Below are 16,877 nucleotides of genomic sequence, written 5' to 3'. Positions count from 1 at the left end.
TATACTGTTATATATTGCCTGACATGAAAATTGTGAAACTTATATTCGAAAAATGATTATCATTATAAATGAAAAATGGAAACAGGAAATAAAAACATTTTGTGTTTAACAAACATTTTTTGTCTTTTTTTTGTTATTTTTTTTTAAATTAAGCTATATACTTAACTCAATCTACTTTCAATCACATCTTTCTCTATAGGGCACAGCTGATTGGTTCCTGCTGTATCAGTTGCCAATGAGCTCGCTGCTCACCCTTTAATACTTGGTCAGCATTTGCTGTAGCAATTGCAGCGCTTCCAGAAACCCTCCACCTTCCCCAGCTCCACCTGTATAGATCTACTAAGGGCAATTCATGTATGCTATTTTGTACAGCAGCAGCATGTCTTACTTGCTCACAGCAGCGTGTCATGTATGTATTGGCAGTAGCAAGTCCTGTACTTGCAGCAGCAGCAGTAGCAATAACAGCAGCAGTAGTAGCAATAACAGCAGCAGAAGCAGCAATAACAGCAGTAGTAATAACTGCAGCAGCAATAACAGTATCAGCAATAACAGCAGAAGTAGTAAAAACAGCAGTAGTAAAAACAGCAGCAGCAGTAGTAACAATAACAGCAGCAGCAGCAGCAATAACAGCAACAGCAGCAATAACAGCAGCAGCAGCAGCAGCAATAACAGCAGTAGTAATAACCACAGCAGCAGCAATAACAGCAGCAGCAGTAGCAATAACAGCAGCAGCAGTAGCAATAACAGCAGCAGAAGCAGCAATAACAGCAGTAGTAATAACTGCAGCAGCAATAACAGTATCAGCAATAATAGCAGAAGTAGTAAAAACAGCAGTAGTAAAAACAGCAGCAGCAGTAGTAACAATAACAGCAGCAGCAGCAGCAATAACAGCAACAGCAGCAATAACAGCAGCAGCAGTAATAACAGCAGCAGCAATAACAGCAGCAGCAGCAGCAGCAGCAGTAATAACTGCAGCAGCAATAACAGTATCAGCAATAACAGCAGAAGAAGTAGTAAAAACAGAAGTAGTAAAAGCAGCAGCAGTAGTAACAATAACAGCAGCAGCAGCAGCAATAACAGCAGCAGCAGTAGCAATAACAGCAGCAGCAGCAGCAGCAATAACAGCAGCAGCAATAACAGCAGCAGCAGCAGCAGCAGCAATAACAGCAGTAGTAATAACCGCAGCAACAGCAGCAGCAATAACAGCAGCAGCAGTAGCAATAACAGCAGCAGCAGCAGCAGCAATAACAGCAGCAGCAATAACAGCAGCAGCAGCAGCAGCAGCAATAACAGCAGTAGTAATAACCGCAGCAACAGCAGCAGCAATAACAGCAGTAGTAATAACCGCAGCAGCAATAACAGTATCAGCAATAACAGCAGAAGTAGTCGTAAAAACAGCAACAGCAGCAATAACAGCAGCAGCAATAACAGCAGCAGCAGTAGCAATAACAGCAGTAGTAATAACCGCAGCAGCAGCAATAACAGCAGTAGTAATAACCACAGCAGCAGCAATAACTGTATCGGCATTAACAGCAGAAGCAGTAGTAAAAACAGCAGCAGCAATAACAGTATCAGCAATAACAGCAGAAGCAGTAGTAAAAACAGCAGCAGAAATAACAGTATCAGCAATAACAGCAGCAGCAGCAGCAGCAATAACCGCAGCAGCAGCAATAACAGCAGAAGCAGTAGTAATAACAGCAGAAGCAGTAGTAATAACAGAAGCAGCAGCAATAACAGCAGCAGCAATAACAGCAGAAGCAGCAATAACAGCAGTAGTAATAACCGCAGCAGCAGCAATAACAGCAGTAGTAATAACCGCAGCAGCAGCAATAACAGCAGAAGCAGAAGTAATAACAGCAGAAGCAGTAGTAATAACAGAAGCAGCAGCAATAACAGCAGCAGCAATAACAGCAGCAGCAGTAGCAATAACAGCAGTAGTAATAACCGCAGCAGCAGCAATAACAGCAGTAGTAATAACCACAGCAGCAGCAATAACAGTATCAGCAATAACAGCAGCAGCAGCAGCAGCAATAACCGCAGCAGCAATAACAGCAGCAGCAGTAGCAATAACAGCAGTAGTAATAACCGCAGCAGCAGCAATAACAGCAGTAGTAAAAACAGCAGCAGCAATAACAGTATCAGCAATAACAGCAGCAGCAGCAGCAGCAGCAGCAGCAATAACCGCAGCAGCAGCAATAACTGCAGAAGCAGTAGTAATAACAGCAGAAGCAGTAGTAATAACAGAAGCAGCAGCAATAACAGCAGTAGTAATAAAGCAGCAGCAGCAGCAATAACAGTATCAGCAATAACAGCAGCAGCAGCAGCAGCAATAACAGCAGTAGTAATAACAGCAGCAGCAGCAGCAATAACCGCAGCAGCAGTAATAACAGCAGAAGCAGTAGTAATAACAGAAGCAGCAGCAATAACAGCAGTAGTAATAACCGCAGCAGCAGCAGCAATAACAGTATCAGCAATAACAGCAGCAGCAGCAGCAGCAGCAATAACAGCAGTAGTAATAGCATCAGCAGCAGTAGCAATAACAGTATCAGCAATAACAGCAGCAGTAGTAATAACCGCAGCAGTATCAGCAATAACAGCAGCAGTAATAACAGCAGTATCAGCAATAACAGCAGCAGTAATTACAGCAGTATCAGCAATAACAGCAGCAGTAATAACAGCAGCAGCAGCAGCAATAACAGCAGTAGTAATAACCGCAGCAGTATCAGCAATAACAGCAGCAGCAATAACAGCAGCAGCAATAACAGCAGTAGTAATAACCGCAGCAGTATCAGCAATAACAGCAGCAGCAATAACAGCAGTAGTAATAACCGCAGCAGTATCAGCAATAACAGCAGCAGCAATAACAGCAGTAGTAGTAATAACCGCAGCAGCAGTATCAGCAATAACAGTATCAGCAATAACAGCAGCAGCAGCAGCAGCAGCAGCAATAACCAACCTCAGCAGCATAGCAGATCTATTCTGTTAAGACCAAACACATTCTCATATTCATTACCACGCCAAACAGAGTTGTCATGACAGAAATGTAAAATACTTCATATTAACACATGTATATTATATGAATTGCCTTTCCAAACTCACTTCTTGGGAAAATTTTTGATGCCAAACTATAGCACAGTTAACACACATGCACACGAAGAAGAAACGACGGCTTATGACAAGACAGAAGAACGTTAATGCAATTTTCATACAAAGAGAAATATATGAATAATGCAACATACTGAGAGCTTTATTTATCATCTTATGTAATGAGACTTTGGTAAAATCTTCAACAGATATAATTCCCAATCTGATCCTCTGTGTGTCTCCCTATAAGATAGAAACAACAACAACAACAACAAATATATAATATAAATATCTTTAATATCTCAATTGTATCTCCTGGATCAGTCGTTCTCAACTGGTTTTACTTCAGGACACTGTACAAAATATGTCTATGGTGCAAAAGTAACACAATTATTTTCTTAAAATCAAACAAATGAAATGTATTAATATTATCATAAACTGTATGACATGAGCTGAATAGGACAATTTTGGTTTCTAAATGTCTCTTGAATTCAGTTTCTACCATGTGACGGATGAATTTCTGCTGAAATATTGGACACACAACCTTTGACATCAGCCACAAGAGATATGGGAAGTGTTTTCTGATAATTCTGTTTGTTTTACTATCTTAACTATGCATGCTTACACGGCTAGCTGTGTGTTCCTGTTTGCATTCATCATTGTTTCTTCTCTGCTTAGACCTCTTGCACATTCATCAGTTGCTTGTGAGACGTGACCCACCAGTTAAGAAACACAAGCCGAAATTAAATGGTGAACAAATGTGCCTGATTTTCTCTTGAGAAAAATACCCAAATAATCATGGAATCATAATAATGTCTATCGTAGAGTTTCAGGAGAGATAATGTCTCAAAATATGTTCAGATTTGCCAGGAAAATCAGTAGTCAGTAGTATGAACAGAGTAATTTCTAATCAAATTCTTCCAAGATCAAATGATCTGACCCAGCGAACAGGCTTTTGTTACAAGAACGCTCTCCAAATATTTACTGTTGGTTCTGGGAACGTAGAACATGTCAAGTTTTCTTGACGTTAGAGGAACGTGTTTTAAAAGGTATAATGTTCCTCAAACGTTCTTTCAACTTAATTTCGATTTAAAATTCAACATTCTAGGAACGTTGATTAATAACATTCCAAGAACATAAAAATGTCCAGTTTCCTGAATGTTAAAAGAATGTTATTTAAAGGTTGGAATGATGTTCCTGAAACATTCTTTCAATCATTCAAACACCTGCTGTGAACAAGCACTGAAAGAAAGAGAAATAAGAACACAAACTACAAGTTTCATCAGCCACAGCCTTAGATGAACTGAAGATAAAAGACATCAACTCTTTCAAGATCTGATTAAACAACTCCACAAACAGCATTACCAGCTTCACTTATTACTAACCAGACTGACTTTATTTCTGTCACACGTCTACAGAAGTTCTTATTGAGAATTAACAGAGGTGTAGATGTTGATGTCTTATTGAAAATGTTTTGTTTGAGGACACCATTATGGAGATCAGTGTTTGGTTTAGTTGGGCGCTCAACCCTTGACTTTCTTTAAGTTGGTGCAATTCCAGGTGTTTATTGATAAAGCAGATCAACATGTCTGTTTAAATAACAAATTACTGCTTTTTCTGTAATTGATGACTTAAGGAATTGAAGCATTATTGAAAAATATGAAACCCAACAAATGTGAAAAAGATCATTTGTAACAATATTATTGTATTTCAGATGCTGAATGTTGATTTCTGTGAGTATGTATATATAACGCTGTCATTGTTAACTTTCTGTTTACAACATGTTTTGTCACTTATACACACACAGACATCAACAATCAGCATATGAAACACAACAATGGTGACATTATTCATGCTAGCATAGAAAACACATTCATTGCACCCAGCATGCATTGCGGCATGAATAAATTATGCAGCTAAATTATTTTGAATTCTGAATTATTGATTTGTCACCATTGTTGAGGTTTGTATGATGAGAGCCCAACTAAAGCAAACACTGATCTCCATAATGGTGACATCAAACAAAACATTTTCAATAAGACATCAACATCTACACCTCTGTTAATTCTCAATAAGTACTTCTGTAGACATCTGATAGATATAAAGTCAGTCTGGTTAGTAATAAGTGAAGCTGGTAATGCTGTTTGTGGAGTTGTTTAATCAGATCTTGAAAGAGTTCATGTCTTTTATATCTTCAGTTCATTTAAGGCTGTGTCTGAAGAAACTTGTAGTTTGTGTTCTTATTTCTCTTTCTTTCAGTGCTTGTTCACAGCAGGTGTTTGAGTGATTGAAAGAATGTTTCAGGAACATCACACTAACCTTTAAATAACATTATTTTAGCATTCAGGAAACTGGACATTTTTATGTTCTTGTTCTTGGAATGTTATTAATCAACGTTCATAGAATGTTGAATTTTAAATCGAAATTAAGTTGAAAGAACGTTTGAGGAACATTATACCTTTTAAAACATGTTCCTCTAACATTCTTTCAACTTAATTTCTATTCAGAAAACTGGACATTTTTTTTAGTTCCCAGAACCAACACTGAACATTTGGAGAACGTTCCTGTAATAAATGTCTGTTAGCTGGGGAGCTGCTATAAACATTCACTTTATTGCTCTATAGTCACTATATGGCAATAGTGACATGATTGAGTCTATTTTGCATTTATCCTACAAGGCACTGAAGGCTCAGAGAAACATATGAGACAAAGTTGATTCCATAAATATAAAGCTTTGAAAGAGCTGTAACATTTGAGTATTTTTATGTCTGACACAGTTTGAGCAACAGAAACTAGTAATCTGTCACTAGCAAAATAGTCAAATGTCTTCCGTTTCCTGAACAAGTTTTGACTTTCCCTGATAAACCGCTCATAAATAATTTAACAAAACTATAAAAAAACAAAGTGAAATAGCGACATCTAGTGTACAAATAAGTGATGAGACACACTATTTTCACCTGCTGGACCAGAAGATCACAGATTCTTTTCACACCAACATGAAGAATATACCTAGCAACCACATAACAACATCATAAAAGGCACTCAGAAAAAAATAATAAGGTGGATATAATATGTTAAAGGCCCACTGAAGTGCCTTGGAACCAAGCGGCAACCTCCCTGTCTTTCTCTTGAAACCAACACGGAAGTGAATTAAACAATTGTGAGCCTACATGGTGACGTGTAACACAGACGCGCTACGCAAAAACACTACGAGGCCCAGAGAGAAGGAAATGAATAGTGGAATAAAGTCGTTATTTTTGTTTGTTTTTGAGCACAAAAAGTATTCTCGTCGCTTGATATACTTAAGATTGAGCCACTGTAGTCACTTGGACTATATTAGCGATCTCTTTAATAACTTTTCTGGGCCAGCAAGTTTCTGTCACCTAGCAGCCTATGGAGAAGTGATCCAGCTCTCAGATTTCATCAAAAATATCTTAATTTGTGTTCCGAAGATGAACGAAGGTCTTACGGGGTTGGAACAACATGAGGGTGAGTAATTACTGACAGAATTTTCATTTTTGGGTGAACTATCCCTTTAAGCCTTAAATTTCTGCATAATTAAGGGTGTCCACTTTTGAGTGACAGGTGGATTCCCGCTGCTGTGGTCATTAGTCATCATTAGCCGTTTGTCTGCTGTCTGTTAGCCGTCACGTCACCTCAGCTCATTGTCTGACTGTAAAAATAAATAAATTCGGGAGTGATGCGCTGCCAAGATGGCGACAGTCGGCCACGCCCACTTTAGGCTTCAAAAACGGTCTTCAGAAACCTACGGGTGATGTCACGGACACTACGTCCATATTTTTTTACAGTCTATGCTTGGAACGCGCAGCTTTGTATGATGATGTGTTGACATAATTTCCACTGAAACAGGAAGCTAAGGCGGGACATATTGAATGGCTCCTTCCCCTTTTCAAATAGCCAATAGCGTTTAGTTTACCTCACAGACTGACAGCACCATGGAAGCGAATCCGAGCGCTGATGATAAGCTGGATTCAATTGTACAGGATTCATTCATTTCACTCTTAACCAACGTACAGCTGGAAACCAGAATAAAACTCGAGCGCTTGAGCAACCGAACACACATCTCAAACCCTTATTACTCTGTGACGAGTCAATGGTTGCTTCGGCCAGGTGGTATTTATAGCAAAGGGGGCGGAGCTTTAGATTCTAGAGAACATTTGATTGGACAGAAGATGTGATGAGAAGCTGAAGTCTGCGGTGACGTCATAAAAATCCCTGATCCATTTTAGCGGAAGTGAAAGACTGTAAGTTTTGAATGCTTATATCTCCTAAATGTGAATTTTGTCATTGTTTTGGAACACACCAGCTTATTCATAACCTTAAGGCTAGCATATTCATACTAAAAGCAAAAAAATGTACATTTTGATTTCAGGGGGCCTTTAAGATACATATATCTATGTTGTGTGGGAGTGTTTGTATGTGTGTTAAGGCAGATCCAGCATGTTTCTGATCTCCAGCTCTCTCTGTGTCCGTCGGTGAATTTCTTGGATCGCCGCGACGATGACGTGGATCACAGGCTCCGCCTCTTCCTGCGTTCGCACACACACCAGCTGAAGGAAAACTTTGCGGTCGGGCATCGCATGAAACACCAGCTCGGCCGCGCGCTGCACAAGCCATGGATGATGCGGCGCTAAAACCTCCAGGTACGCGTCGCGACACAGTTCGCCCATGCTCCGCCCCTCGGGCTCCGTCACTAGCTTCTCCAGCAGAAGCTGTAACCATAGCAACGAGCGATGGAGGCGGAGCAAAGTCCGACTCCCGGAAGACGTTTGACTGTCGAAGGAGACCACGCCCCTCTGTAGCTCCGCCTCCAGCATGGAACGCACCGAATGATAGGCGTGGCTACGGTGAGGGGGCGGAGCTATGCGCTGAGCATCTTCAGTCGTAACGATTGTAGACTCTTCCAGTGAGAGCTGTCGGATGAGTGTGATCTTCTCCTCAACTTTATGAGTGAAAAAGCCCACCAGAGGGCCCAGAGACTCCATGAACCTGCAACACAGACACAACATCAGTGTGAGACTGAGGAATCATCGTATGAACAATACATTTGTGATAGTTATTGTTACATAAATATATACACACTATAAACAGTGTTTCTTTGGAATGTATTATAGAATTTTTGGTAACACTTTACAATAAGGTTCATTAGTTAACTACCTTAGTTAACATGATCTAAGAATGAACAATATTTCTACAGCCTTTATTAATCTTAGTTAATATTAATTTTAACATTTACCAATACGTTATTAAAATTAAAGGTTGTATTTGTTAACATTAGTTAATGCACTGTGAACTAACATGAACAAACAATGATCAGCTGGATTTTTATTATCTAACATTAACAAAGATTTATAAATACTTGAACAAATGTATTGCTCATTGTAAGTTAATGTTAGTTAATACATTAACTAATGAACCTTATTGTAAAGTGTTACCGAGTTTTTTAATAGGACAACAGAAAATAGAATGCATGTATAGGCCTATTGTGTCATGATTCTGCCTTGTCTCTGATTTTCCCTGGTCTTGAGGCAGGATCATGACAGGCCCATGTTTCATGTGCAAGCACATGGCCATTTGTTTGGGCCATGTGCTTGTGTTGTCTCGTCACCCAGCCCCGCCCCTTGTTATCCTCGTTTTGTCATTATTGCTTCACCTTTGTCACCTGTTGTGTATCATTAGTTCCCTATTTAATCCCCTCTTGTCTGCTGTCTGTTTTGTGTCAGTTCATTGTGATTCCAACCTGAGTGTTTCATGTTATCTACTATCATTCATTATGAGACTTTGTTCACTGTGAGTACCCTGTCAAGAGAGAGTTCTGTTTCTGTATTAGCTGTTTATTTGTAGTCAAGTTTTGTCAAGTCATAGTTCAGTTTAGTCACTCGTAGTCCTGTCTTGTCTTGTTTTGCCCCCTCGTGGGCTTTGTTTTCCCCGTTATTTGTATAAAATAAACCTTGTGTGTCCTGCAATCTGTCTGCGATTGGGTTCATCCTTCAACCACACAACAGAATGAACCGACCAAGACCGAACCCAGCAGACAGTGTGTCTCTTCTCAAGTGGCAGTCGGAGCTCCGGGAACAATGGTGGTTGTCCTCGCCACCTTCTGCCAAGCTTCCTGTGATCCCTGAGGGTCGTTTGCTAGCCGTCGCTACACTTGGGGACCAACCCAGTCCTGCCGCGACTCCTGAGACACCTTCCACGTCCATAAGTCTTCATGGTAAGCGTGGAAGGCACCCGTCGTGGGAGTCAGCTTCGGAGTCTTCCTGCCCGGAGTCCTCCTCGCCTGCGCTGGGCTCCCCAGTTCCTGTAACGGTTCCTGCTTCACCTCCCTCTCCTGTCACCAGTCCGTCCATGGCATCTGCTCCGCGGCCAAGGAGAAAGAAGAGGAGAAAGGGAGCCTCTCGTACTTCATCTCAGGCTGTTCCAGAGCCCGCTACTGCATGCGCTGTTCCAGAGCCCGCTACTGCATGCGCTGTTCCAGAGCCCGCTACTGCATGCGCTGTTCCAGGGCCCGCTACTGCATGCGCTGTTCCAGGGCCTGCTACTGCATGCGCTGTTCCAGGGCCCGCTACTGCATGCGCTGTTCCAGGGCCCGCTACTGCATGCGCTGTTCCAGGGCCCGCTACTGCATGCGCTGTTCCAGGGCCCGCTACTGCATGCGCTGTTCCAGGGCCCGCTACTGCATGCGCTGTTCCAGGGCCCGCTACTGCATGCGCTGTTCCAGGGCCCGCTACTGCATGCGCTGTTCCATGGCCCGCTACTGCAAGCGCTGTCCCAGGGCCCGCTACTGCAAGCGCCGTTCCCGAGTCTGCAGTCGTGAGTGCTGCAGAGAGAGCAGCGGCCGATTCAGCTGCTGAAGCTGTCTTACGGTCGGTTTCTGCTCATCAAAGGATGCCTGTCCTCGTCGCTGCCGAAACATTGTCTGAGTACCTTAAACGTCTTGTCCAGATTCTTGAAGTCCCCGTCAAGTCAGTCATGTCTTGTCCTGAGTCCACTGATTCTAAGAGCACCGTGAGCGCCGTACCCCAGTCAGCTGCCGTGAGCGCCGTACCCCAGTCAGCTGCCGTGAGCGCCGTACCCCAGTCAGCTGCCGTGAGCGCCGTACCCCAGTCAGCTGCCGTGAGCGCCGTACCCCAGTCAGCTGCCGTGAGCGCCGTACCCCAGTCAGCTGCCGTGAGCGCCGTACCCCAGTCAGCTGCAGACGACGATCTCCCCGATTCAGAGATGGGGAGCGATGATACTGAGCCGTCTTCGGGGAGCTCGGTTCTAGCTTCTGCTCCACAGTCACCCACAGCATCCCCTGTCCTGTTTCCTGTTGGGTCGCCTCCTGTGTCCCCCGTCAAGATTCCTGTCCCGCCGCTTTCTGTTTCTGTTCCTGTGTCAGATTCCACCCCTGTCTGGCTGCCCAGTGTTTCCCCTAGCACCCCTGTCATTTCCCAGCCTCGGACTGTTTCCCCCAAGTCATCCCCTCATGCGTCTCCAGCCAAGTCCCCCCGGATTCCCCGTCCTCAGCCCTCGTCCCGGAGACCCAAGACCCCCAGTCCTCCCATCCACCCTGGACTGCCCCCTAAGGACTTTGTGTTTCCCCTTAGTCCTCCCATCCACCCTGGACTGCCCCCTAGGGTCTGTGTGTTTCCTCCACCTCCTTTGCCTTGTTTATTGTTTTTGATTTTGCACCCCAATCCTGTCATTGTTTATTCATGTTTGCCGTTGTTGTTGTTTGTCATGTTTTGTTGGTTTGTGTCCTTGTCTCAGTCTGTCATGTCACGTGTTTAGTGTTCCCTTGGGGAGCGTCTGGAAGCCGCTCCTTAAGGGAGGGGTTCTGTCATGATTCTGCCTTGTCTCTGATTTTCCCTGGTCTTGAGGCAGGATCATGACAGGCCCATGTTTCATGTGCAAGCACATGGCCATTTGTTTGGGCCATGTGCTTGTGTTGTCTCGTCACCCAGCCCCGCCCCTTGTTATCCTCGTTTTGTCATTATTGCTTCACCTTTGTCACCTGTTGTGTATCATTAGTTCCCTATTTAATCCCCTCTTGTCTGCTGTCTGTTTTGTGTCAGTTCATTGTGATTCCTACCTGAGTGTTTCATGTTATCTACTATCATTCATTATGAGACTTTGTTCACTGTGAGTACCCTGTCAAGAGAGTTCTGTTTCTGTATTAGCTGTTTATTTGTAGTCAAGTTTTGTCAAGTCATAGTTCAGTTTAGTCACTCGTAGTCCTGTCTTGTCTTGTTTTGCCCCCTCGTGGGCTTTGTTTTCCCCGTTATTTGTATAAAATAAACCTTGTGTGTCCTGCAATCTGTCTGCGATTGGGTTCATCCTTCAACCACACAACATATTGGATAAATATTAATATATATTTATAGCAATTATTGGGGCTCAAGCGCTTTAAGGCATTTAAGCACATGTAGAAATAGGTATTATGTTTTATTTAGCAAGCCTGTAACCATCTCATTCATACTGTATGGAAAATAACATTTACAGCCATAACAGGCAATTTACTAAGGAAATATATGATTTAAAGCTTTTTAACATTTATTGAGGTAGAGCCAAAAACCTAGGACTAGTTCGCGAAAGTAGGTTTTTGAAATAATCTCCTATATTTAACGAATGATTGGATTGACAGCGGTGGTCCTAGAGGCAAAGTTGCTCAGAATGAGGAGTTCTACCATATGTATGAATGTCATGGACATGTGCAAAACATTGCGTGATACACAATCCTTTACGGTTGGTGGTCTGATTTCTTTTGTTTTTCTCACACTGTTTTCGTGTTTTTTCATTTTAAAGCCCCACCAAGTGACCAGTTGGACGTCCTTTTTCATGCGACCACAGACTGAGGCCATACATAGGTGTACCAAGTTTGGTGAAATTTTCTCATTCTGTTCAAAAGAAATTTTGAGATTTTTTTCTACAATTATTGCAAGTCAGACTCTAGAGAATCCTTTTGCACTGGTTTGGTTCCGATCGGGTGACAAAACTAGGACTAGTTCGCAAAAGTAGGTTTTTTCGAAAATACCCAAAAATTTCTCTAGGGTCACGATTGATTCCAAGATGTGCGAGAAAACTGCTTGTATTGAGCCAAGGATTCCAACAAAGACACTTGACAAACAGTTTAGGAGTTATGAGCCATTACGTACTTTTGACTGCTATAGCACCACCATCAGGCCGATTGGGGCGAGCCTTGGTGGCGTTGTTGACAGTGTGAGTACTACCATCCCTCAAAGTTTCAAGTCTCTACGATTTACGGTTTGGTCTGCCCGATCACTTTTAGGGGAGAATGCTGATCTTTGGAAATTCGAACAATTACAATAGGGTTTCAGCACTACCCTTTTACCCCTAAAAGTCAGTATCGAATCGTCTCATCCCTAATCGTTACAGCTTTAAGAGTACCACGAGAGAAAGGGTCAAATATGTTAAATTGCTGAATACCCTAAAACACTCAACACCCCCAAAGGACATATAATTCAAATTCTAAGGTTTTTCTTTTTTCTACCATTTTTTTTCTCTACCATCATTTCGTCTTTTTTTTTTCTTTTTTTTTTGTCGATATGTGTTTTTTGTAACATTTCTGAGTGCATTCCTGCAATAAAAAGAAAAAAAAGAAAGAAAAAAAGCGTATCCTACTTGATCAGCTCCTCCCAGCAGAGCAGGTACGGTTCCAGCAGCACGTCGGAGGCGGGGCCGAGGGCGGAGCTTAGATGCAGGAGGAGGCGGGACACTTGGAACTGCTGTCCAGCACACTCTCCGATGATGTCATTTCCTCCGAGCGCATCATCAGCGGCATCAGTAACAGCAGCCCGAACCACCTGGACAGGAAGTGAGTGTCAATCAGCACTAGTAATTGTTAATGTCAAGTCAAGTCAAGTCACCTTCATTTATACAGCACTTTAACAATATGGACTGTTTCAAAGCAGCTTCACAGTGATAATAGGAGATTAAAGTAACAGAGATTGTTTTGGCTTTACAGCAGCTCTAGAATAAAGTTATTGTCCAGGTAAAGTTAGTGATGTGAAGTATTGAAGTTTAGTGTATTTCAGTCACTTCTCACCTCTCTGTTTGGTGTGAACACACTTAGACAAGGCCGCCACGACTGCTCACAACTCTGGACTGTTCCTTGAGCTGCAGAGAACAGGAAAAACAGCGAAACACACAGTTCAAGCTCGAGGGGGGTTGTGTGTGTGTGTAGGGTGTGTGTGTGATGGTGAAAGGTTGTACTCACGCAGCCACAGAGAGCTGAGGAACAGCAGCAGACTCAACGTGACTGCGGTCACGACACACCGGCGCATTCTCATCGCAATAACGTCTCGGTTCTCCTGTGTCTCCTTCGTCTCTCGGTCTAATGCTCCTAATAAACAGAGTAAAACTCAAATCAGCGTGACCTTTGAACTGTTGTGCGTGTCACTGATTCAGGCTTGTGTAAAGAGCAGGGTTGAGCTGAACTTAAAACACAACTGTGGTGGCAATTTGAATTTAAGAAAATAAAACCACAACATGACATTCATATAAGCGTAGTAGTAGTTTTAGTAATACATTTCATTTGCCAATATGAATTATCCATAAACTTATATGGATGATGTAAAAAAAAAAAGGGTTATTAACATTAACCAAAACCATAAAAACATTTTCATTACTTGAAATAAAATAAGGATAAACAGAAATATAATAAAATATTAAATAAATCCTTGTTTTATTTCAGCTAGTTTTCAAGGCAATGTTTCTAATTTTTGTTTAGTTGAACTTAAATAACTAAGTAAAACTGAAATAAAAATGTATAATAAAACATATTTAAAAAAACTATAAAACTGGCAAAAAACTCAAAATTACTAAAACCTTAACTAAACCAAAATGAAAATAATAAATATATTAATACATTTAGAATATTAATAATAAATGATATTATTTATATGTAATAACTGTTAATAAATTATTAACATTTTCATTTTAAACATTTTATTATATATAATAAATAAACCTTGTTTATTGTCTAGACCATAGTGAAACGCTTCTCTTACCAGCTTCTCTTTACTATAACTTTATTTTTATTTTAAATTGTAGATGTTGATTGTTTTGACAGAATTGAAGAGAATTGTGTCTGATCTGAGAATAAATAGACAAAATTAATCAAAATGTATGAGGCAGTTTATTGGTTTTCATACAGCAGCAGCATTTTGGACTAATTAAATTCTGTGTGACTGTATTGCACCTCACACTCATGAATTAAAACGAGACAAACACACACACATCAGATTGAGATTAGATTTTTATTTGATATAGTACACACATTGCTTAAACATCAGATAAACATGCAGACAGAGTGATAAACTGGCTTTCATACTTGCACACAAACAAACTTTCTGAGTTTTAGTGCAGCTTGGAGTGACTCTCTGCCTCCTGATTCTGAAACACAATTTAAATATACATTTATAAATAACAGTGGAAATATTTTTACATTATATAAATATAACATGAGTAATTAAACACACAGGTAAACATATATTTTAAAAATAAATTATTATTAAACAACAGTCTTGATACCGCAAACTTGTAATGAAAAATCTGTTGTGTTTATATATGTAACATGTATGAAAGGTGACATGAAATATATTATTATTATTATTAGTATATATTAGTTGTCACATGGTACTTTGATATACCATGGCATAAGATATTATGTTGCTCGTGTTACTTGGAAATTCTACAGTGTGTGTGTGTGTGTGTGTGTGTTATCTATATTTATTCATGTCCTCTAAGGGTTAGTGTGACTCTGTATAAATAAACTTGTGTCCTGTTTAGTGTGTGTGTCTGACCTGGCGTCCCTGTCCACGAAACACAATTGTCTTTCCCTTGGGCCTAGAGACGTGATTGAGCGCGTGAGGCTGTTTCAGCTCTTCCAGTAACTCTGGGCTGCTCAAACTCACTGCAGGAGAAACACACACACAGAGAATGATGTGACATTTGCAGGACTCACTGTAATTGCATTCATACATCAAGTTTGAGTGTTTCATACGTTAAAATTATGACATTAAAAAGTCGAATGATGTCGAAATTATGAATGAAAGTCGAAAAATGTCGAAATTATGGCTTAGTAGGTTACAATTTCGATGTCTTATGTCATGATTCAGATTTTTAAAATATCATAATAATTGACTAAATAGGCTATGTCATATCTATGACATTTTATGTCATTATTAAGATTAAACAATGAATCTTATATGGCGGAAATGGGCTTCCATAGTTTCTCAGAAGCGGAAGTCGTCATATTTGGGTAAATTTCTATAGTGGTGAATGAGAGACTGCATTAAATATATTTTTCATGTTCCCATTTGCTCAAATGTGACCCTGGACCACAAAACCAGTCACATGGGTGACAATTTTTTTAAATTGAGATGTATACATCATCTGAAAGCTGAATAAATAAGCTTTCCATTGATGTGCGGTTTGTTAGGATAGGACAATATTTGGCTGAGATACAACTATTGAAAATCTGGAATCTGAGGGAGCAAAACAATCGAAACATTGAGAAAATCTCCTTTAAAGTTGTTAATTTATGTTCACACTTGTGCTGCATTCACTCACAAAATAAACACTTTATATATTTACAATAGGAAATTAAAAAAATATCTTCATGGAACATGATCTTAATATCCTAATGATTTTTGGCATAAAAGAAAAATGGATAATTTTGACCCGTACAATGTATTGTTGGCTATTGCCACAAATATACCCGTGCGACTCGTGACCAGGGTCACAATGAATAGCAAATGGAGGCAAAAGGAAAACTCCGAAATAGTGTTCTCACAACTTTCAAGATAGGAAAAAATAGAGAGAGACTGATAACTCAGAAGAGAAAAATATGTAAATTTTACCATCACTGTATTAGAAACACCCTCACCGCAGTGTTAATCTTTTTTTGATGCAAAGGTAATATAATACTAAGAATAGTGTTATAAATGTACAAACATTTAAAAAAAAAAAAAAGTAATATAAAAAACTGCAGGATTTATGATGCTGATGACCGTTAAAATGCGTCATCCCTCTGTGAAAAAAGTCCGATGTATCAGATTCACTCACTCGTCTGTTCAGGAGATGTTGGCTGGGAGGGCGTGGCTTTGGTCGGAGTTGTGGGCGGAGTTACACGAACAGTCTGTTATAGAGAGAGGCAATCGGATGAAATCACTGGTTATTTCATGTTTTATCATTAAGAGAGTTCCTCTTACCTTACTTTCTTCCATCTCTGGTCAATGCGCTCACAATTCTGATCAATTCAAGTTATAAGGACAAGACAGAAAAGATGGAAAGACGTGAGTAGCGGTCGCGTTGGCTTTCCTTCACGGCGGTTTCAGCATCAACTACCAAAACACTTAAAGGTACTAAACAGTTATTTTAGTAGTTACTGTGTATGCTAAATTTGATCCGGTCGCTGTGAGAAACTTGTTTCTCTCGTCGCTCACTGTGATTAGCCTTAAGTCTCAATTCTGCAGTGACATTAATCATTTACTTACTTTATGGCTCTAAAGTCCACTGAAAACAACCTGGGAAAAAAAATACAGTCCGTATTACACAATTCTGCTGTATTCACCCCAGTCTACATTATAGAATCTCACTAACAGTAATAAACAGGGCAGAGAAAGTTGTGTGAACCGATCGCGTGCAGAAACACTTCAGATGTTTGTGTTCAATGAACATTTGTCAAATTTCAAATAGAAGAAAACAATTTATTTTAATAGTTTGACTATTTCTATAATCATATACATAAAATGTTTAAATAATTG

The 16,877-nt window shown here is 40.5% G+C and overlaps 2 protein-coding genes across 2 annotated transcripts in view; one reads left to right on the top strand and one right to left on the bottom strand.

Annotated features, from left to right (window-relative positions):
* Positions 1–7,335: 7,335 nt before the first annotated feature.
* gltpd2a (glycolipid transfer protein domain containing 2a) lies at positions 7,336–13,476 on the bottom strand. The gene is made up of 4 exons (XM_079849732.1): positions 13,325–13,476; positions 13,154–13,224; positions 12,730–12,911; positions 7,336–8,094 (listed from the first exon to the last, which is right to left on the bottom strand). The coding sequence occupies exons 1-4, from the start codon at positions 13,395–13,397 to the stop codon at positions 7,530–7,532; spliced, it is 891 nt and encodes a 296-aa protein (XP_079705858.1). The 5' UTR covers positions 13,398–13,476; the 3' UTR covers positions 7,336–7,529.
* Positions 13,477–16,397: 2,921 nt separating this feature from the next.
* LOC307146309 (E3 ubiquitin-protein ligase TRIM39-like) overlaps positions 16,398–16,877 on the top strand; it is a 33,751-nt gene continuing 33,271 nt past the window's right edge. The window contains exon 1 of the mRNA XM_079850207.1: positions 16,398–16,472. The gene's annotated coding sequence lies outside the window, so the exon portion shown is untranslated. The remainder of the gene's footprint in view (positions 16,473–16,877) is intronic.

Source organism: Squalius cephalus (assembly GCF_949319135.1).
Source record: "Squalius cephalus genome assembly, chromosome: 18".
Taxonomy (NCBI): Eukaryota; Metazoa; Chordata; class Actinopteri; order Cypriniformes; family Leuciscidae; genus Squalius; species Squalius cephalus.
Note: the sequence above shows the minus strand (reverse complement) of the source record. Positions and strands in the feature narration are given on the sequence as shown.